The following is a 22,747-nucleotide window of genomic DNA, read 5'->3' as shown; positions in this document are numbered from 1 at the left end:
AAAAATATTTAAAGTTAGAAGACTTAAATAATAATAAGTGTATTATTAGACTTACTAAGTGTATATAGACTTATTATTAGACTTAATAAGTGTATATAATTCCTTAAACTGGCCACAAGTGTCAATTTCAATAGCATAGCACAATGCAATGCTTCTTTGTAAAGAATCCGGCTACAATGTAGGAGACCTGGGTTCGATCCCTGGGTTGGGAAGATCCCCTGGTGAAAGGAATGGCTATCCACTCCAGTATTCTTGCCTGGAGAATTCCACGGACTGTATAATCCATGGGGTCACAAAGAGTGAGACATGACTGACTGACTTTCACTTTCACTCACAATCAGTTCAGTTCAGTTCAGTCGCTCAGTCGTGTCCGACTCTTTGCAACCCCATGAATCGCAGCATGCCAGGCCTCCCTGTCCATCACTAACTCCCAGAGTCTACTCAAACTCATGTCCATCGAGTCAGTGATGCCATCCAGCCATCTCATCCTCTGTCGTCCCCTTCTCCTCCTGCCCCCAATCCCTCCCAGCATCAGTCTTTTCCAGTGAGTCAACTCTTTGCATGAGGACTCACAATACTCAGTTAAATTAAGCTTTACCTAAGTATTACTTCTAAAACCAAGTGCCATTTTTTAGACAATTGCACAGACTAGAAAAAGTAGCAGGAACTGGTGAAAACGAAGCAGAACTACGGGAGGAATTAAAGCATACAACAGAACCATCAAACCTGAGAATACACATGAAGGTCTAAGATTAACTCTCATTATTAAGCTAAGCAATTTTACAACCTTTAACAGAAAGAGTCAAATGTAAAGTTACATCATGTATCTACACTATAAAGTATGGATACGCATGTGTACAGGTGTGTATATGTATGCACACATATATACCCCAGTAGAGTGTTAAAATACCAACATACCAATGATTTTCCTTACCCGTCTTTTCTTCTAGTAACTGCAGCTTCTGTTCCACTTCAGCTCGTACTTTTTCACTCTTTTCCAATTTTTGCAAGAGGCTTCCTACATCAACCATTGCACCATTGTACACAATAAGGCCAACATTTTCTTCTACGTCCTTTGACTCCTGTTTTACTATTGGTGTTGGAAGTAACAATCTGTTTCCTGTAATATAAAAGATACGTTTATTTTACAGCATGTGGGGTCACAGTTCTCTGACAAGGGATTGAAACCATACCCCCTGCAGTGGAAGCATGAAGTGCCAACCACTGGACCTCCAAGAAATCCCTAAAAGATACCATACTTAAAAAAAAAACCATAGTTTATTATGTTATTTTCTTTTTAAATTAATAATACAGTTATAAAATGGCATGATCTTAAAATAATATACTCAAACCTAGCATATCTTCCTGCAAAGCTTCAGATTCTTCATGGTTTTCTTCATCTTTTGAAGTGTCTGTTAATTTCCGGTAAAAGCAAGATTCACGGAGTACTACTTTATTAAGAAGCTTCTTTACCTGTTATGCAAGAAAGTAAACAAATTAAAAAGATGAAAATAAGTTTTTGATTCTCTTTGAATATCTGTGTTCTAATTTTCACATATGATGAACATCAACAGCATTTCTCAGGTATCCACTACCATTCAATTAGAGCACTTATGTTTTTAACTGTCTTCTCTAGAAACCTAAATTTCAAATTATCACTTGAAAAAAAATTTCTTAAAAAAAAAAAGCAACACTGAAAGAAACGCTAATACATACATCAAAGTTTATGTACAAACACACATATTACAGCATAGTTTGTAGTTCTAAAAAATGAGAGCCATTCAGCAACTGGGGCCTAGTTAAGGCAATAAAGGCACACCTATGCCATGGAATACTATGCAGTAATAAAAAGAACAAAATGGGTCTCTATTTTCATGGCAAAATGCTGATGATACATTATTAAATGAAAAAAAGTCTCAGATATCGCCAGAATGATTTCATGTATTGTTTATAAAACTGGAACTATCATACATAAATACATATGAGTTGCTTACAAAAGATCTAGAAGTTTGTATACTAGGCCAAAGGAGTAAAATTAGATACAGGGAGAGGAGACTTTTAACTTCTTACAATTTATTTCAATATTGTTTAACTGTATTACTATGAGCCTGTATTTGCTTTTATATTTCAAAAACTCAAATATACTAAAAAGAGTTATTTAAAAATGCTTTTCATTTTAAATATTTTTAAGATAGATTACCTGAGCCCGAGAAAGATGTAGTCCAAGAGTATAAAATATTTCTTCCAAATCCTTTTCAAGAAGGTAACCACAATGGCTTTGATCAAAGTAAACAAATGCCATTAATAGATCTCTGTTAATCGTGATCATCTGAGTCTTCTCTTTTTCCTAAAGAAAATGCAGAAAATGTAGTACATAATTTTAACCCCTGAAAAGTGACAAAATTAGACTGTGTCCACAATGTACCAAAAATATGAAAAGACCATTGTCTCATCTTAGCTAAATTGAGTTGATCTAGTTACGTGTATGAATAAATAAATAAAACATACTGATTATCTGTTGTGTCATTGCCGTTTACTCGCTAAGTTGTGTGTGACTTTTTTGCGATCCCAAGGGCTATAACCCACCAGTCTCCTCTGTCCATGGGATTTTCCAGACAAGAATACTGGAACGGGCTGCCATTTCCTTCTCCAGGGAATCTTCCCAACCCAGGGATCAAACCCATATCTTCTGCACTGGCAGGCAGATTTTTTACCACTGAGCCACCTAGGAAGCCCAGTAATTATCTGACATATCTTTTCTCATTTGAAAAGACCCTGATGCTGGGAAAGATTGAGGGCAGAAGCAGAATTGGACAACAGAAGATGAGATGGCTGGATGCCATCACTGACTCAATAAACATGAGTTTGGGTAAACTCCAGGAGTTGGTGATGGACAGGGAGACCTGGTGTGCTACGGTTCATGGAGTTGCAAAAAGTCAGATGCAACTGAGCAACTAAACTGAATACCAAAATACAACTGACTGAATTCTGCTGAGTGGTACTATATAGATATACAAGGATCAATAAAGTTCATCCCTGTTACGTTTAGTACTAAGTATGTTTTACGTAAGAAATGGAAATTGTTGTGTTGTACATAAGAAACTAATAACGTATGTCAAACATACTTCAGTATTTAATACATACCTTATCTTTAGAGGGCCTCTCCTTGCAGTACCTATTAATATCTCTTTTGTCATCTCGTTTGTTTTCTTCCTCATCTCGATCTATACAGTAAATAAAACAGGAGCAAAAGACTCATTTAGTAGATAAATTTCCAACTATTACACAGATTGAAAATACTTTTCTATTACTGATCAGTTTTCATAAAATACAACAGTGAAGAAATATATGAATAAAAATAGTTTGGATTTTATAAGAAACAATTATAAAATAGCCCTGAACAGGAAGAAACTTTTAAGGAGACCAGAGGGAAGAAGAAAGTGGACTTTACTGATTTAAATACAAGGATTTAATTCAGTAAGTATTGGGGGGATTTAGTTTCCAAAAATGAATGTATTTAATAAAAAAAGATTGAAACAAAATTTTTTCTAAAAAGAGCAAGTGTATTTTCTTAAAGGAGAAACAGCCAATATAGGAATTCTAACTGCAGATGCATTATTGCAGAATATAAGTGTATGTGAGAATAGAAACTTTTTTTCATAATTAAGAAGACCTAACAATGTTAATATCAGGAAATCAGATGAAAGTTAAACTTCAAAGTTAAACTTCAGTTGTGTCCAACTCTTTGCGATGCCATGGATGTAGCCCGCCAGGCTCCTCTGTCCATAGAATTCTCCAGGCAAAAACACTGGAGAGGGTTGCAATTCCCTTCCTTCTTCAGGGGATCTTCCTCATCCAGGGATCAAACCTGGTCTCCACACTGCAGGCAGATTCTTTACCATCTGAGCTACCACAGAAGCCCAGGAAACTGGATAAATTATTCTTAATAAATAAATAAACAGAAAACTGACAAAAAGTAAACTCCTTTCTCTTACCTATGCATAGGCTACCCAGTTTTTGAAGACCTTGGCCACCACCCTCAGGTAAATACCATTACCACCTTGATATTCAGCTAACATTAAAGAATAATATGCTTATGGATTCAGTCCTTACCTCCTAAAATGCCTAAGTTGAAGTCTTAAGCCCCTAATACTTCAGAATGTTGCCTTATTTGGAAAAATCATCTATGCTGAGATAATCAAAATGAGATTATCAAAGAGGGCTCTAACTCAATGACTGGTGTCCTTACAGAAAGGAGAAACTTGTATGCAGACACATGCAGACAGAAGACAGTATGAGAATATGGGGAAAAGACAGCCATCTACAAGCTGATCAGAGCTGCCTGGAATAGAACCTTTCCTCACAGCCCTCATAAGAAACCAACCCAGCCAATTCTTTCCTCTTAGATTTAGCCTTCAAAATTAGAGGGTTTTCTTGCAGATATTTAATGATTAACAATTTTAAAAGAGAAATTTTAGTTCTAGAGGTTTCTGGATCTTTCAAATGGATCTCCATCAGAAAGCCCAGAGTAACAAAGGGTTTTTTGGTAAAATACAAGATACAGTAAACACAAGAAGTTGATTAGTCCTTGAGATATTACAGAGCATATATTCATAAATAATTCACACTATATTCCCTTCTTGAGCATTCACAATATAAATAAGCAGCTAAAAAATTCTGTAGTAAAATGTGTAAACCTTTGCTTTTAGCCCATGTTTCCCAAATTTATTTGACCCTAGAATATTTTACTAAACTTAATACCACTTACTATTTTGGAATACACTGGGAAGGACTGTCTTAAGTGAGAAGTTGTATGCAAACAGTATCAATGTAGAGAAATCTTTATATTAAATAGAAATGCATGTGAAAACACACATGAACCTTGATAACATTATGCTAAGTGAAAAGAAGCCCATCACCAAAAAAACCCCACCACACACTGCATGATTCTATTTTTACAAAACGTTGTCTAAAATTGTGTATATATCAAAAACCAGTGAGTTGCATGTTTGTAAGTGGGTGAAATGATTGATATATAAATTACATCTCAAGTTGTTATTAAAAAAAAAGAAAACAGTGGGCTTCTCTGGTGGTCTGGTGGTTAAGAATCCACCTTGCAATACAGGGACACTGCTTCAATCCCTGGTTCAGGGAAGATCCCATGTTCTATGAAGCAATTAGGCCTGTGAGCCACAACGACTAACCTGACACACTGCAACTACTAAAGCCTGTGTGCAAAGACCCTGTGCTCCACAACAAGAGAAGCCACCGCAATCAGACTGCCCACTGCTCACCACCAGACAAAGCCCATGTGTAGCAATAAAAACACACCACAGCCAAAAAATAAATTAGAAATAAATAAATCTTAAAAAAAAATAAAGGGAAACAGACAAATGTTCTAAAACCACTGGATTGTGGTGATGGTTTCACAATTCTATAAAGTTACTAGAAATTATATTGTTAAGTTATTAAACTAATTATATACATTTAAAATGAGTGAGTTTGTGATATATATTAGAACAGCAATAAGCAGTATTAAAAAAGAGAAAATCGCCAGTCTATGTCTGACGCAGGATGCAGCATGCTTGGGGCTGGTGCATGGGGATGACCCAGAGAGATGTTATGGGGAGGGAGGTGGGAGGGGGGTTCATGTTTGGGAACGCATGTAAGAATTAAAGATATTAAAATTTAAAAAATAAAAAAAATAAAAAATTTTAAAAAAAAGATTAAAAAAAAAGTAAAAAAAAAAGAGAAAGTCTATGTGTTTTGAACCTAATTATTTCATATAAAGTACAGGGTGGTTCAACTGCTTGTTTTATTACCATGGATAAATTAATTTACTGCTAAGATCTGCAGTTTTCTCAATTATGAAATGGTTAAGTATTCTCTTTCATTTGTTCACATTTTACAGACATGACCCATTTTGAGTATTTAACTTGAAAGGTGTCACTTTCGAAACCATGTCTCCAGAAACCTAATTTTGAAACATGCTGTGTATAAAAACTATTTGGTAATCTTTTCCACATCACTATCCCCTACCTACTTTTTCAATGACTGCACAGAATTTAACTGCATGTCTACGTCAAAATGCAAATAACTCCCTGTTGTTTTACACAAAAGTTATTCTAGCAACTGTAGTGAAAAGAGACTTTAGAGGAAGGGTATAGGGAGGGAAACCAGGTAGGGGGCTATTGAAATAATCCAGGCATTAGGGCTACACTAGTGAAATAAACAGAAGTGAAACTGACAACGTTAGTCACTCAGTCATGTATGACTCTTTGTGACCCCAGTGACTGTAGCCCGCTAGGCTCCTCTGTGCATGGAGTTCTCCAGGCAAGAATACTGAAGTGGGTAAGGTAGCCATTCCTTTCTTCAGGGGATCTTCCCAATTCAGGGATCAAACCCAGGCCTCCCGCACTGCAGATGGGATGCTTTACCATCTGATTCATCAGGGAAGTCTATAAAGTTGGTGACAAATGGTCTGATTCTGGGTATATTTTGAAGAGAGAGGCAATATGACCTCCTGATAGAATGGAAATGGAATATGACCAAAAAAAAAAAAAAAGGATGACTCCTAGATTTTAGCTTAAGCAACTATAAGGATGAGACAGCCATCAAGAGTCAGAGGTCAGAGGATTTGTATGTTTTCTTTATGGTGAAGAGGAAAAGCAGAAATTCAGTATTAGACATGTTTATTTAGAAATATCAGGTAAGTGGAGATGACAAATAGGCAGTTCATATGGAAGAATAAGAGAAGCCTGATTTGAGATATAAATTTGAGAACTGTCAATACAGGTAGATAGTATTTAAAGTCAGAAGAATGGAAAAGAACACCCCTAAGGGAGTTACACAGTAGAAAAGGAATAAAGAAAACAACTAAAGAGAGCCAGGACATTCTGACACAAAAGAAAATGAGAACAGAATTCAGTGATTTAAGTAAAGCAGTGATTAAAATACTGGGAGAATAGGGGAGAAAAAAATGGGACTATAAAAAGGGTTAATCTTCATTGAGCAAAGCAGGTAATGAAGATAAAAGAAACAGTGATATATCTATATCGTATCACTGCTACTGAGCTGAATGTCTTTTCTTAGGCAACTTGAAGAATTTCTACTTTCAAATGGATCAGAAACATACAAACACAAAGATAACATAAATAAGATAAAATATTAACTAATGACGCAACTGTTGGGTATAAGGTGTTCAACTTCTTTTGTGTTCCATTCTTTCAGCTTCTTGTATGTTTAAATATTTTCACCAATTAGAAGAAAATTAAAATGCTAGGGTAAAAGGGAAAAAATAGACAGGCAAACCAAAAATACCTTAAGTAGTAATAATTCTCAGAGATAGATAGGTATTACAAAGAAAACTTATGATTTTCTCATCTGAGAAAAAAAAATTTTTTAAAAAGCCCCAAATCTACATTGAAACCAATATTCAGTGGTACTCCATATGTACTATAGAGCTCGCATATATGATTAGTCAAGACATCTACTATAAAGCATTCTGACTGAGTTTCATTACTACTGGTAAAAGTCTATTATTTAAAACTTTGGTAATAGGTATGCAAGTGTTTTTTATTAGTCTTTAAACTCAATCTGAATGTGAAATATACTCTTTTGCTTAGATGATAGCCTTCATAATAGAAAAAAAATACTTAGTTTTTTTCTAAGGAAGTTTTTCTAAGAAACTTCTAAGGACGTTTCTAAGGAGTCAGTTTTCTAAGGAAGATTATAACCTTTTCAGGACACACTTTAACGCAGTTTTTAGGGAAAATTTTACTCAAGTTGAATAAGCCATTAATTATATGTGGAACATATGACAGTCAAAACTAAACATTTCTTAAAACAACCCTCTCACCTAAAAATTAGTAAAATATTAGTTAATATATTAACAGTACTTAATATAACATACTTTTACCAGAGAATATATTACCTTTCCTATTCTAAAAATTACCATAATTATCCATTTCAGTGATATGAAGTCACCAAACAAAAATTGTAGTTTTCATCCTAAGGGGAAATAAATGAATCATACCATCTTCTTCATCCTCAGCTTCTTCTGCTTCCATTGGATCATATTCATCTTGATTATTATCCTCTTCAGTTTCATCATCATCTTTAGAATCATCTTTTCTTTTATCTTCTTTCTGTAATTTAAAATGTCTTAAAATTAAGCAAGATCTCAAAAAAATTAAATTCACCAAATTTACTTGAAATATTATCACATTATAAATATCTTATAATAATGTACTTTTATCATTCACAACATATATAAATAAGCCATCATGCTATATACCTCAAAAATAGAATAACAAAACTAAGTTATACATGCTTATATAGGCTTAAAAGACTTAACTTTCCAATAACACACTAAAACTTTTTAGTTTGACTTTTATATTTCACTATTCTGATGAAATTTATTGTTTTATGTTACACTACAGAAGACTAACTAGAAAACTAACTCAAGCTGCTGGTCACAGAAATAATTACAGACCTTCCTTTCATCCCTATCTTCTTTTTTATCTTTATCATCGCCTGATTTTCTCCGTTTGGGTTTTGGCTCATCAGTTTCATCATCTCTTTCTTCTTTTTTATCTTTTCTCTCATCTTTTTTGCTTTTCTTTTCCTTTTCTTTTTTATCCTCTTTCTCAGGAAGAGACAATAATGATTTGTATATTCTGACACCAAAATCTCTTTGAAGCATCTCATTGAAAAGCTCTGCAAATAATGAAACCTATAAAAAGACAAAACAGTAACCCAGCCAACTTAGTTAGAAACAGTGAACAAATCCAGCAAATTCAAACAAATCCAGTAATTTATCATATGATGACTTGTCACATCCAAAAACTAATGTGCACTAACAATAAATTATAATAATTAATGTCAATGATGCCAAGAAGCCTCAAAATCCTCAAAAACTCTTCCGAAGATATAAATACTGTGTTCAGTATACTTTTGACCAAACAGTATAAAAAAATAACTACATGACTTTATCATGTGTATCAACAAGATGTACTCTACAAGTTTTTATGAAACACCTACTATGTGTCAGGACTGTTCTTAGCAATGTGAATAGAGAAGTGAAGAAAGCAGATAAAAATCCTAACTCTCTTAAGATATCTAATCTAGGGAGACAAAGTATGAAATAATAAAATCAGTAATCAAATTATAATAAAAACAAGAGCATAGAGAGTATGAAGAGTACAGCCAGAGATGGCCTTTCTGATCAAGTGACATTTGAAAAGAAATGTTAAATTCACATACAAAAATGACTTACATTCTAATGATAGATTAAAAGGAAATTAACTAAGGGGATATGTTAGATGGAGAAGAAAAAAATAAAGCAACATTTTGCTAGCAGATGTCTGTTTCTCAAATCACTGTTTTCCACTGTATGGCATTAATTTGAGATCCTCTTACAGCATCTATTAGATATACAGCATATACATTGTAAGTAGAGATATCAAAGACTATTTTTTTCATTAATTTATTTTTTAAATGACTACTGCAGGAGAGGCACTATTAAGAGTTACATTTATTGCAACTGGTAATAAAAATAAAATCATATAGCATATGATGTTTAAGGACACTGATTTATTGGAATTTTTAATGTTTCAAAAACTGTAAACACTTTAATATTTGTAACATACTTTGCATCAGAATGCACTTCATGTTTAATAAGCTCAGAAGCCCTCTGTATTTGTTTGCAAACATCACTTTTATCTTACCATCTGGTGGACAATGAATGACCTTCTGGGTCAAGTAGGTATGACTGATTTTTACAGTATAATTTATCAAATGAAACAATGTGAAATATGTTAAGATATAATAATTGTACACAATTATAATTTCATATAGGCTATTTACAAAAGTCATATTTTACACTGTTTTGTTTAAAGAATGAACCAATCACTAACATAGAAAAAGAAGTGCATTTCAACTATTTTGAAAAATGACAAATTATGTTGTAAAGCTGCTCTAGAGTAATGATACAAAGAAACAGATTCACGCTGAAAAGATAAACATTACCTCAAATGAATGTTCTTTATTATCCTCTAATCTGTAGTCCAAAAGTACACTCAAAGACATGATGCTACAATCAAACTTGCCACTTTTTGCAGCCCAGTTTGGATGTACAACAATAGCCGGCTCATCAGGCAAAATATATCTTCTTTCCCGACGCTGGCGTTCCAGTTCCTCCTGACGTTTTCTTTCTTCTTCCTACACATTTGAAATTTTAAATAATGGTTAAACTTCCACGTATGTATCATACCAAAAGAAAAAGGGTGAATTTCTAACAATGATAATACCAACTTTAAGGGCTAAGAAGAGAGTGAAGTTCAAATTCACTAAAGAAGACAGCCACTTTTATGGCTCCTAATTCTCTATCTTTTTAATTTTCCAGGGTAAGGTGCTGACTTCTAAAGAGGGACAAGACCCCACAAACCTCTATTACCATCATATAAATCAGGATATTCTCGGAAAATGGTGGCAATCCCCACGTTTGAAAAAGAGACAGTATAATCTAGATACCAAAATCCATGTATATTCACAACAAAATTAAATGACAAACGTATTTCCACAAACCCCAATATACAAGTAGGAGGGGAAAAGTCACAAGATCTAAAACATCTGTGTGTTACTGACATCTGTGTAGAGGGGAAGCAGAAGGAAGCAATGAGGTTACCTGCTGAATCTAAGAATAGGAAAGCCATAAAACAGGCAATGGAAAGCATAGCAGGTAAATTTAAAAATAGTAGCTGAAACTGGGAAAAGGTGAGTGATACAAGGGGTCAGTGTTAAGATCCAAGGCGTTCTAGGCCTACCTATGAACTTGCAAAGCTGATTTATCAGGGCACCCTTTCAGCAAAGGCCAAACTGAGGAGAAACTTCCAGGAGCAGAATCAATAGTGAACAGGGCAAGAATAACAGAGAGAATAGAGAAGTGGGAGGAAAAGGTCCAGATAAAAAGTGACAGACGGCAATAAAGATAGAAATCTCAGCAAGCCACCATATTTTTGGCAGAACAAGAAAATAACAGAACATAGAGCTCTATGAAGTCAGAAAAGCTATCTGAAGCAACCTCCTTCTAAGAAACTTTAGAAAAACCACATTCACATAAAAATGAACAACAGAAATGTACTTTGGTCAAATTCCATGCAAAGTTTATTACTGGGAGAAAAAAAGAGGGGGAGAGAGAATAAGGAGCAGAATCACGTCTCTGGCAGACAATGAAAGTGGACCAGAAGACATGGCCAAAAGACAGATAAAAAAACCTTAACCTACTATTTTAAAGTGTGCTAAAAGACATAAAGAAAATGTCACAACATATGAAAGAACAACATGAGTAAATATTTTAAAAGTAGAAAATGAGGTGACAGAATTTAGGGAACAATCAGAAAAGATAGTTCCAGAAATTTAAGACTAAAGTAAAGGAATAAAAAAGCAAATGAACTCAACAGGTAATGCCTTATTTCCTCTAAAATCAGGAACAAGACAAGGGTGCCTGCTTTCACCATTACTATTCAACATAGTTTTGGAAGTCCTAGCCACAGCAATCAGAGAAGAAATAAAAGGAATCCACATTGGAAAAGAAGTAAAACTCTCACTGTTAGAAAATGACATGATCCTCTACATAGAAAACCCTAAAGATTCCACCAGAAAACTACTAGAGCTAATCAATGAATATAGTAAAGTTGCAGGATATAAAACCAATACACAGAAATCCCTTGCATTCCTATACACTAACAATGAGAAAACAAAAAGAAATTAAGGAAACAATCCCATTTCAATGGAAAGAATAAAATACTTAGGAATAAACTTACCTAAAGAAACAAAAGACCTATATGTAGAAAACTATAAAACACTGATGAAAGAAATCAAAATGACACAAACAGATGGAGAAATATACCATGTTCTGGGATTGGAAGAATCAACATAGTGAAAATGAGTATACTACACAACGCAAACTACAGATTCAACGCAACCCTATCAAGCTACCAATGGTATTTTACACAGAACTAGAACAAATAATTTCACAATTTGTATGGAAAAAAAAATAAAAAAGCTTGACTATACAATGGAGAAAAGACAATCTCTTCAAGAAGGAGTGCTGGGAAAACTGGTCAACCACCTGTAAAAGAATGAAACTAGAACACTTTCTAACACCATACACAAAAATAAACTCAAAATGTATTAAAGATCTAAATGTAAGACAAGAAACTATAAAATGCTTAGAGGAAAACACAGGCAGAACATTCTCTGACATAAATCAGAAGATCCTCTATGATCCACCTCTCAGAGTAATGGAAATAAAAAAGAAAATAAACAAATGGGACCTAAGTAAACTTAAAAGCTTTTGTACAACAAAGGAAATGATAAGCAAGGTGAAAATATACCCATCAGAATGGGAGAAAATAATAGCAAATAAAGCAATTGACAAAGAATTAATCTCAAAAATATACAAGCAGCTCATGCAGCTCAATACCAGAAAAATAAACCCAATCAAAAAGTGGGCTGAAGAACCAAACAGACATTTCTCCAAAGAAGACATACAAATAGCTAACAAACACATGAAAAGATGCTCAACATCACTCATTATCAGAGAAATGCAAATCAAAACCACAATGAGGTACCATTTCATGCCAGTCAGAATGGCTGCCATCAAAAAGTCTACAAACAATAAATGCTAGAGAGGGTGTACAGAAAAGGGAACCCTCTTACACTGTTGGTGGGAATGCCAACTAGTACAGCCACTATGGAGAACAGCATGGAGATTTGGTAACCACCATATGACCCAGCAATCCCACTGCCGGGCATACACACCAAGGAAACCAGAACTAAAAGAAATACATGTACTTCAATGTTCATTGCAGCACTGTTTACAATAGCTAGGACATGGAAGCAACCTAGATGTCCATCAGCAGATGAATGGATAAGAAGTTCTATACATACACAAAGCTATAAAAAAAGAACTCATTTGAGTCAGTTCTAATGAGGGGGATGAAACTGGAGCCTATTATACAGAGTGAAGTAAGTCAGAAAGAGAAATACCGATACAGTATATTAACACATACATATGGAATTTAGAAAGACAGTAATGACGACCCTATATGCAAGACAGCAAAAGAGACACAGATATAAACAACAGACTTTTAGACTGTGTGAGAGAAAGCAAGGGTGGGATAATTTGGGAGAATAGCACTGAAACCCATATATTACCACATGTAAAATAGATGACCAGTGCAAGTGTGATGCATGAAGCAGGGCACTCAAGTCGGCACTCTGGGACAACCCAGAGAGATGGGGTGGGGAGGGAGCTGTCAGGGGTTCAAGATGGGGGGACACATGTACACCTGTGGTTGATTCATGTCAATGTATGGCAAAAACCACCACAATATTATAAAGTAATTAGCCTCCAATTAAAATAAATTAATAAAAAACCAAAAAAGATAATGCCTTAAAGAAAAATGGAGGTAACATGGAAATGTTAAAAATCAAAGAGAAATGAAAAAGTGACCAATATTGAGGAAGCAAAAAAAGTAAACACAAGACATCAGAATTCCTTAAAGAAAGCAAAAGTAAACAGAACAAATAAAAAATTATTACTTGACACAACTTGTTTGTTCATACCACAATTATTCACAATAGTCAAGAGAGAAAAACAAGTATTTCTGCTACCATGAGCTCTGAGGTATCTACTAGAGATGAGCTTCAGGTACAACGACAAAAGGATTAGTTGTAAGCATTAGGTATACAGTAGAAAAAACAAAATTAAGTGAGCATTAAAAGAGAGTACAGTATGTATGCTACATGCTAGGACAATGTATTTATAGGACATTTTTTAAATGGGGAGAAAGCAGGTATAGGAATAGGAAATTCAAAAATATACTTAAAGTGAGCAAGACTTTAATACTGGTGGTGGGGCTACTAATATTATATTTGTATTATGTATCTGTATATATATTCATAAGCACTGGCAAAAAAAAGTTGATAATTTGAGCTTCAATAAGAAGAATCACAAGGAACTGAAACACATTAAAAATGTTCAAATCCATGTATTCATAATGTTTAAAAACAAACAGGTAACCATTTGAAGATGCAGGGAATCAATCACTATTGTAAAAACTGGATAAACAACAACAAAAAAAATAGTGCTTGATGGAGCAGCATATATACTACATTAGTATGGCAGAGGAATGATGCAAATTCCTGAAACCTTTTTTTTTGCCACTGTGCCATATATGGGATCTTAGTTCCCCAACTAGGGATTGAACCCGTGCTCTGTGCAGTGGAAGCACAGGATCTTAACCTTTGAACCACCAAAGAAATCCCAACATTCTATATTTTAAACATGAATTTACCAAAAGGCAAACCTGTATCACTGAGTAACCAAAAGAGCAGATGAGAGGAATATGTGAAAATAAGAATTATATTACCACCATTTTTAACCCCAATAAATCAATGGATTTAGGATTTGAGCACCACTGCCCACTAACATCAAAAAGTGAAAATCTGCTTTCTTCTGTTGCTGTTCTGAACAATTCAATTCTAAAGCATTTCCTCCAAGCAAAGTAGGTGTCCACACAGGACTGAGGTTGATGAGAAAAGTTTAGAGCTACAATGGCCCAGAGTAGAAGAGCTGCCTAGTTATCAGGCACTGATATCCAAATGAAGCAAGGAGGGCATCCATACAGAGAAAGTATAGGACAGGAAATAAGACTAAAGTGGAATAAGGAGGATATACAGATTGGAGAGGGAGTGTGATGTATAACTGAGGAAGTAAGCAAATCCATTAAGTATAACAGAAGGTGTATTTCTCATTATTGGGGAAAGGAGTTAAGATACATGGAAAGAGAAAACCAGAATGAAGTCTGATGTTGGAGTAGAACTGGAGTTATTCATGTAAGCTCTTCACTTTCAACGTACATATCACAGTAAATACGATGTACCATTCTTCACTAAAAGGTACCAAGGCTTCCTGGGGAAATGGGTGACTTCAGAAACAGGGCAGGGATAGTAATCAATGAGACTAAAACACTTTATATCATAATGCAAAATAAGCGAAGTCCTCAAAAGATGACACAGGGCTATTTCAAAGAACACAGAAGTCAACTTGAAATGCCTCCTGCTGGACAACTCTGAGATAATTCCACTATCAAATCTACTATTACATCCATAATCAAATTTCTCCAATTATCTCAAAAAATACTGTTAATGGCTTCCCCTCCTACCCTGATCCAGGGTCCAGTCAAGTTTCACTCAATGCATTCAGTTGTCATTATTAACCTTCTTTAAACCATTTTTCTACTTTCATCACATGAACATTTATGAAAAGTTCAGACAAGCTGCTCTGTAAAATTTCATACATTCCAAATCTGTTTTCTTACAATTAGATTAAGGTAAAACATTTTTGGTAGGAAGGCTTAATAAATAATGATGTGTACTTTCACAATACATTCCATTAGTACACACATAATGTTGGTTTATCTAATTACTGTTGGTGTAACACACTTCTGACATCCCCATGTTTCAAATTCAGAAAACACCCGGAAGTTATTCTTCTGGGCATATAAGACTGAGGCACAAACAAGAGTGAATAAATGGCCTCTGAGTCTTAAGAACTGCGATGCAATCAAGGAAACAGTTTTAAAGCAGCAAAATTCTCAGACAAGCACTTCACCAGAACCCAATCTCTGAACTTAATAGCTCTGTCAAGCAAATTTTCTTTGATTTTTTAATATCTAAAACATTATTATTCATTTTTAAGAGGAAGGACTGAAAACACCTGACTTATAGAAATCATTCAAATGTCTCTCAAGGGAAGAATGAACACTGATACACTGATGCTGTGGAATATTATTCAGCAACTAATAAGAACTACAGAAACATACAATAAAAATGGGTGAATCTCTAATGCATTATGTTAAAGAGGTCAGACTCAAAAGGTTATATAATTCCATTTACATGATATACTTGAAAAGGCAAAACTATAGGAAAACATATCAGTGGCTTCCAGAGGCTGACCAGGTAGGAGAAGAAAACTGCTTACAAAGAGGTATTAATATAAGTTATTTTTAGGGGATGACAGACCTTTTTGATATATATGATGACTGTGGTAGTGGTTAAAGGGCCATATGTATGTGTCAAAACCTGCACAACTGTTCACTAAAAGGATCGATTTTACTATTATGTAAATTATATCTTAATAGAAGTATATACACATACATATTCAAAGAATCCTATAAACCAATATTAAGTGTAAAAGTATTGAAATGATTTAGTATATACCTCTTTATCATCTTCAGATTTCCTATCATCCTCCTCTTCCTCTTCTTTCTCAGATTTCTCTAATTCCTTTTGTTCTTCTTTTTGCTCTTCTACTTTAAGCTGTTTTGTCAGTCGGGCTATTAACTGGGATTTTAAGCCCTTGGAACTAAGAGCTCGACTTTCTAATTCCTTTCGGAGATCATTTACCTAAACACACACAGCATAAATACACAGAAAATGGAAACAGGATCATGAAATAAGGAATCATACAATTATCTTCTGTATGAGTTTTTTAAAAGTTTTGGTGAAAGGGAATTCTGTACAGCTTATAAAACATGTAAAAATGCAAACTGACAAAATTATCTAAGTAATTTGCAACACGTTTTAAGATGCTTTCAAAGAAGTTAATGATCTTTGACCTAGAAATTCTAGTCTCTGGGAATTCAAAGAAATAATTTATACACAAGAAAAAAAACTTTTTATATATTCTTTGTCACAGTCCCTCCATCCAAAAATGTGAAGAAACAAAATATACAATAAAAGAGTAATATTAATATGTAAGGGAAAAAACAGTACATCATTTGAATGGTACAGTATAAAACATTTGAAAATAAATTACATGGGAAACACTATTATTAATTGAAAAGGATGAGATGGCAACTTTTTTATACGACATGATTAGAACCAGGCAAACACTTTATACCCAGAAAAAATAACAGAGGATAATACATCTAATTTTTAAGAAAGGTTGCTGTGTTTGACTGACAGGCTCGAGTCATTTTTTATTCAGTATTTTATGTATACACTAATTTTTAAAATAAGCATGCATAATATTTATAGTCAAAGAAATACAAGAGAAGCCATCAGCTAGATAAAAATTTCTTAGGCTTAATCTAATCTTCTGAATCTACAGGATTCTATAATAAACCTGATGTTGAGGAAAACTGATGTTGAGGAGTAGTGCAAGAGTGTCAAAATTATGATATATATTCTCTACTTACTAATAATCAATGTTGGCTTAAAAACTATAGTTTCATAAGAAAAACTCTGATTTTGCTGAGGACAGAAGTTAACCAAAAGGTCACCTTTTGTATGTTAATAAACAGAAAGCTGCAAAGCAACCAAGTTTCTGTTCTACGTAGAATTTATGTATGCGACTCTCTAGATCTACATTCACAGTATAGACCCAGAGATGCAAAACTGTCAAAAGATAACAGGTCCAAAGACCTTGGGAAGCAAAGAAAAATTAGTTAAGTATTAACCAAAGATTTTCAAAACAGGGTCTTATATTACCTTCCTCCTAGTTCAGATGTATTATGAATCCACGTTTTACTTTTAAATTCATTTAAAAACTGGATAATCTTTTTCTATGTTTCATTCCTTCTCCTGGAATTTAAGTAAACTAAGTGCAGAAATTCCAACTCTTGGTCAGTTTCCAAATCAGAAAACAGTATTGCTCACACCATACACATATGCATATTACATTCACCAGATATTGGCTGAACTATTTAATTTTTGCACACACAAACACAACACAGAATTTTATATATAACCAGCGGACTTCATTTTTAATGACTTATATCTAAAAAGCTATTGTCTACAATATCCTCTATTCCTGTTCATAGATTTCTAATTAAATATCATTACTTTCAATGTTACCTTCATTGTCTTTGGGTCAAGTTTAGACCAATGGGTAGGAGTGGAAATTTCTTTAGCTTCACCATCATCCTTCTCTTCTTCATCCTGATATACAAAGTTAAGAATAGAATTACTATTCTGAAACCTTAAAATAAAGGTTAATTTATTTTTAAAAGTCTGTTGCTGATCTGTGCAAGGTCACAAATGTTTCAGATTGTCTTCTCCTAAAGTTATTATTTAGGCAAGTCCACGTACATACATTCTACCACTTTTAACTGATCACAAAGACACTCATCAGCCAATCAAAGCCAGATCTGTGAAACACAAAAGGGTGATAAATTACAACACAAAGGATATCAGGGATGCACAAACACTGCCGGTTCTCCACTAACCACACAGTGTGTGATCTTGCCCCAATTTTCAAACCACCCAAAGTTAAGACTGATTTAGTCAGACCTTTCAAATGTACCAAAGATGCCGCCACATAGCCTGAAATTTCAAATCTCTCAGACTTGTGGTTGTCCAATTTCAAATATCCATGACTAGAAATGATGACCGTGAAAGAGAAAATTTTTTAAATTTTAGAAAATGGCAAAATGTTTAAAATGGCTTAATACTGAATCTTGCTCAACAACTGGTCCCAGATTCCAGCAACTAGACCTATGATAAAAACAAAATTCTGTGCAATTTAAGCACAACTTATTTTCCTTTGAGGTCTCAGCACTCTTAAAGTTAGCATAATAGACACATTTTTTTTAACAGAAAAGAACATACAACTATACTGCTGAAAGCTGGATTACCAGTCGCTGTTACCAGTTATGTTCCTCCATGTGTGTTTGTTATGTAGTGTGTGGTGTGCATTTGTGCCTGTGTTCCTGTGCCTGTGAGAAGCGGAAATAGAAAAAGGGATTAGCGTTCAGTGCCTGTTCTCCATCAGCCTCCTTGCGTTCACCCTGAAGCTTCTCGACCAGCTGCTGCTTGTATCCTCGGGAGAGGGTTTCCCACTCTGAGCGGGTGGGAAGGCAATGCCAAACATCCGGGAAAAATAAAACCACTGTCTCCACATGAGCTGGAACTGTACGCCCCTTGTGGGTCTCCTCAGGGCGATGGTAGCGAATCTCTGCAAAACGGTACCTGTTGCAAGGGAAGAAGCATGTTGGAAAAAAAATTCTAAAATACATTTTAAAGACCCTAGTTCACTTGTAGCACATCAAGTAAAGAAATTTTGCTGCAAGAACTTGAGGTTGGTCTAAAGAAAAAAAAATTATAGAAGCCATAGTTCCTCTTTTGGTACATTTGTACAATATTTTATGGTTAAAAGAAGAATATGTTCCCCAAGGCATTGTCAAGTTTGATTACAGAGCTAACCATATTTTAGAGAATACCTGAAGAAGCTGGATAGCTGTTCAGATTTCATGTGCTAAAAAAAGAATGTTCTCAATTAAATCACAAGAAATACACTAAAATACACAAGACAAATAAGCCTCAAGAGAAAATATGGCTGAACAAAAATAATCAGCAACTACATCATTTTATAACAAAAGAATTATAATGAAATGAAGTTCTCTCTTGACGATCTTCTCCAGCTATGCATGAAATGAAAAATATTTTCAACATACATCCAACTTCCAAGTAGAGCATAACAAAACATTATTTTCAGTTTATTTTTATTAGTTCTTAATCCTTTTCCCCCAAACATTTTTGGCACCAAATAAAACTTTTGCTACAAATGAGCATTTTCCTTTGAGATTATCTGCATGATCAAGATTGCTAAAATACGGGGGGTGGGGGTGGGAGAAGGCTGATGGACAAGAACATCTACGTAAACTATTAGAAAAACATTTCTAATCAAGAAATGAATTAGTACTTACCATTGTGTGCATACACTTAGATCAATGCCTGTCAGAGCCTTACAACAACGAATAGCAGTCTTAATCAACACAAAGGGGTCTTTTTCTGGGTCTGGTCCATCCAACGAAGGAGACCAATGGCCTCCAATGGCCATGGCTTCATCCTTGCCTTTCATGCCCACTAAAAACTAATTTAAAACAAAGAATCATTTACATGTATTATGTAATTTGTCAAATTACAAATTAAATACTTGAAAAGGAAAGGAACAAACCTTTCCAATACCATTTTTACTACCTCTGGTATCTGTCAGTCAAGGAAGAGTTCAGTTCATCGTGTTCCACACTGCATTTCAGCAATGGAATAGGATTTACACATCATAACTCATCCTTCTAAAATATTTCCTCAGATAAAAAGTTCTTTTAAAGAAAACAAGCTATAATTCACACTTTAAGGGCATCCAGATACACTAAATCCACTAAGACTTTATTATGCTTCAAATATATAGCATCAAAACAACAGCTGAACTAGCGACATATAAATAAGATACAGCCATAATCTGCAATGAGAAAAACACCTATATCATTGACTGCTATACCTATATTAAAATAGGTTATAAAACAAATCAACAAAATTTAAAGGGTAGTATTTTTAAATTTTATATATGGACAGAACTAAGCAAAGTAAATATACACCTCAAGTTAAAATAAATCTTTCAGTTTACCTTAACAAGTCTAGCAGGATGCTGAAATCCATCTCGAAGTTCTTGTGGGTCTTCAGCAAGAGCACATGACTTATGATACAAATCTTCCATACTAGGGCTAGCCATCAGCATTACCTATTATAGTCAAATAATTCAATCCTGTCAAAAGTCTAAAGTAATGTAAAAGAATGAGAAGCACTACTAATTATCCTTCCATAACATATATCTGAAGTTTTTGTTTTTGTTTTGTAAAAATGGAAAATGCTACAGGAGAAATGGTATTGGATACCTTATAATTATATAGTTTTAACTTTGGAAGAAAAGGCATTTTGATCTATGTTTATCAAATAGCAGAAAATTACTGACCATAAGCAATATACTCAACGTTATCCCAAAGACTAAAATACGGTGCATTTACCCAACAGAACATTTTATCTGGATCTATCAGAAGCCTTAGAACATTTCAAAAAGCTCAATAAAATGAACTTCATCTTCACGTTTTATAAGGTTCAAAATGTTGACGCAATATCATAGTTTTACAGCTCAAGAATTAAGGCAAAAAAGAGGTTAAATTACTTTAACAACCAAACAGAATCACGCAGACAAGAAGAAATCACAGGCTTTTCGGTCTTAAAACATCATAAAAACTTTCTGAAGATCAACTTCACATACACTCTTAATACGAATAACTGCTCAGAAATTTTAGCTATGTATCACAGAATACAAACCTTTGCACTGTATAAATGATCAGCATCTGGTGGATCAAGAATGGCCATATTTTTTTCTAAGGACTCTACTTCTCTGTGCATTACATAGAAATTGCAGTAATTTCCCAGCTGAAACGGTCTTGACAAAGGGAAAGCATCCACCCATGTAAACTGAGCATCAAAAAAGTCACTAGGTATATATAAATTCTGATAACGGCGCCTTAGTTCCATCATGTCACAACTAGGACTGAAAAACAGACATAAGTAGTGAATAAAGTACCTTAACACCAAAGATTATGCAAAGCTTCACTCAATTCTAAAGCTATTATATATAATTTGACACAGTTAAAAGCCAGCTGAAAATGAATAGTCAACTATTAACGAGCTTTACATTTACATAGAAGCATATGAAAATGTCATTTTCAAATATGTTTATTTATAGTTTTGAATAAATAGCACCTATGTGTTACCTTCTTTATTATTTGTGTATAGCTTAAAATTCACTTAGCAGAAGACCCTTTGAAATAACTTCAAACCAAGTTCCAGAGAAGATCTGAACAAAATCAATTCTGCTTCAGTTGAAGCTGTATTTTTGAGAAAATTATGGTTCATACAGAATAAATATAAAGAAGGGATAAGAATAGTATCAATGAGTATGACAGCTCCTCCATCAGGCTTATACAGTGTAGAAAAAAAATAAAACCTTTATTTCTTCACATCTCCATACCTCTCTATTTAATGATTAAGATCCATACCTGATTTATTATGTAAAGAGAGGATAAGTTTCTTGTCTTTTAAATGTGACATACTGAATTTATTTTTAAAGGATGATTTCCTTTTTCCTAAGAAACAGAACATCTGAAGGAGAGACACTCAAAAGTAAATCAATCTAGTAAAAAGGCTGAGAGATATGTTAAAAACATAATGAAAAGTGGAAAATACCAAAAGTGTGTAAGCTAAGAAGATTAACTACACTGTCCTTTTAAAAAACAAAAAGTACAAAATACGAGCTCTATGTATCTACAGGGATGTTTTTTCATTTGAAACCTAAAATATAGAATTATAGTTGTTGACATATTTGGATAAAATTTTGTTGTCAAAATATCAAAAATGTGGTTATTTGAGTGTTGTTAGAAGTATTACAAACAAAAAATGTAATAGTTTTAGTTTTCCATCACTAGAATTTCTGAAGTCATGTTTTATCCCACAGGAATAGAATCTATAAATGAATGAAACATCACCACTTCTTGGCATATATCCCCTATTATAATCACATTACTACAAGAAAATCTTGATTTCCACAACTACCGATGAGAAGAAATATGGAAACTTAAAATAACTTTTATTTGTAATGTGTTCCTCTGATATCTGGGAATTTACTTCAAAGTGATGAAGTGATATTGTGAAGATTTAACTTGGAAGGATAAAGACAGCTGCTCAAATTACATCCTAAGTATCAATTCCTCCCAGAATAGCAATTGAGACTAGGAACAGATGAGTTTAAAAGCAGAGCTGCTCTAGTTAATATCTGGAGATGTGGTTTTGTTTCAAATGAATGCCTCTGAAATATGCAGACAGATAT

The 22,747-nt window shown here is 34.0% G+C and overlaps 1 protein-coding gene and 1 non-coding gene across 7 annotated transcripts in view; both read right to left on the bottom strand.

Annotated features, from left to right (window-relative positions):
* Window positions 1-22,747, bottom strand: part of CCAR1 (cell division cycle and apoptosis regulator 1) — a 44,358-nt gene that overhangs the window by 1,208 nt on the left and 20,403 nt on the right. For all 6 annotated transcript variants that reach the window (XM_069571888.1, XM_069571887.1, XM_069571891.1 and 3 more), the window contains 13 exons: window positions 21,187-21,412; window positions 20,480-20,593; window positions 19,779-19,945; window positions 18,831-19,041; window positions 17,929-18,012; window positions 16,291-16,476; window positions 10,030-10,221; window positions 8,495-8,734; window positions 8,036-8,147; window positions 3,145-3,224; window positions 2,201-2,347; window positions 1,353-1,473; window positions 935-1,120 (listed from right to left, as the gene is read on the bottom strand). In XM_069571888.1, coding sequence (XP_069427989.1) covers window positions 935-1,120; window positions 1,353-1,473; window positions 2,201-2,347; window positions 3,145-3,224; window positions 8,036-8,147; window positions 8,495-8,734; window positions 10,030-10,221; window positions 16,291-16,476; window positions 17,929-18,012; window positions 18,831-19,041; window positions 19,779-19,945; window positions 20,480-20,593; window positions 21,187-21,412 — 2,066 coding nt within the window. The remainder of the gene's footprint in view (window positions 1-934; window positions 1,121-1,352; window positions 1,474-2,200; window positions 2,348-3,144; window positions 3,225-8,035; window positions 8,148-8,494; window positions 8,735-10,029; window positions 10,222-16,290; window positions 16,477-17,928; window positions 18,013-18,830; window positions 19,042-19,778; window positions 19,946-20,479; window positions 20,594-21,186; window positions 21,413-22,747) is intronic.
* Window positions 20,077-20,141, bottom strand: LOC138430655 (small nucleolar RNA SNORD98). Its single transcript, XR_011253336.1, has one exon. It is a non-coding gene; the product is annotated as a small nucleolar RNA SNORD98 (small nucleolar RNA).

The sequence above is a fragment of the Ovis canadensis genome, chromosome 25 (genome assembly GCF_042477335.2).
Source record: "Ovis canadensis isolate MfBH-ARS-UI-01 breed Bighorn chromosome 25, ARS-UI_OviCan_v2, whole genome shotgun sequence".
Taxonomy (NCBI): domain Eukaryota; kingdom Metazoa; phylum Chordata; class Mammalia; order Artiodactyla; family Bovidae; genus Ovis; species Ovis canadensis.
The sequence above is the reverse complement of the archived record's forward strand: the minus strand, read 5'-3'. Positions and strand labels throughout refer to the sequence as shown.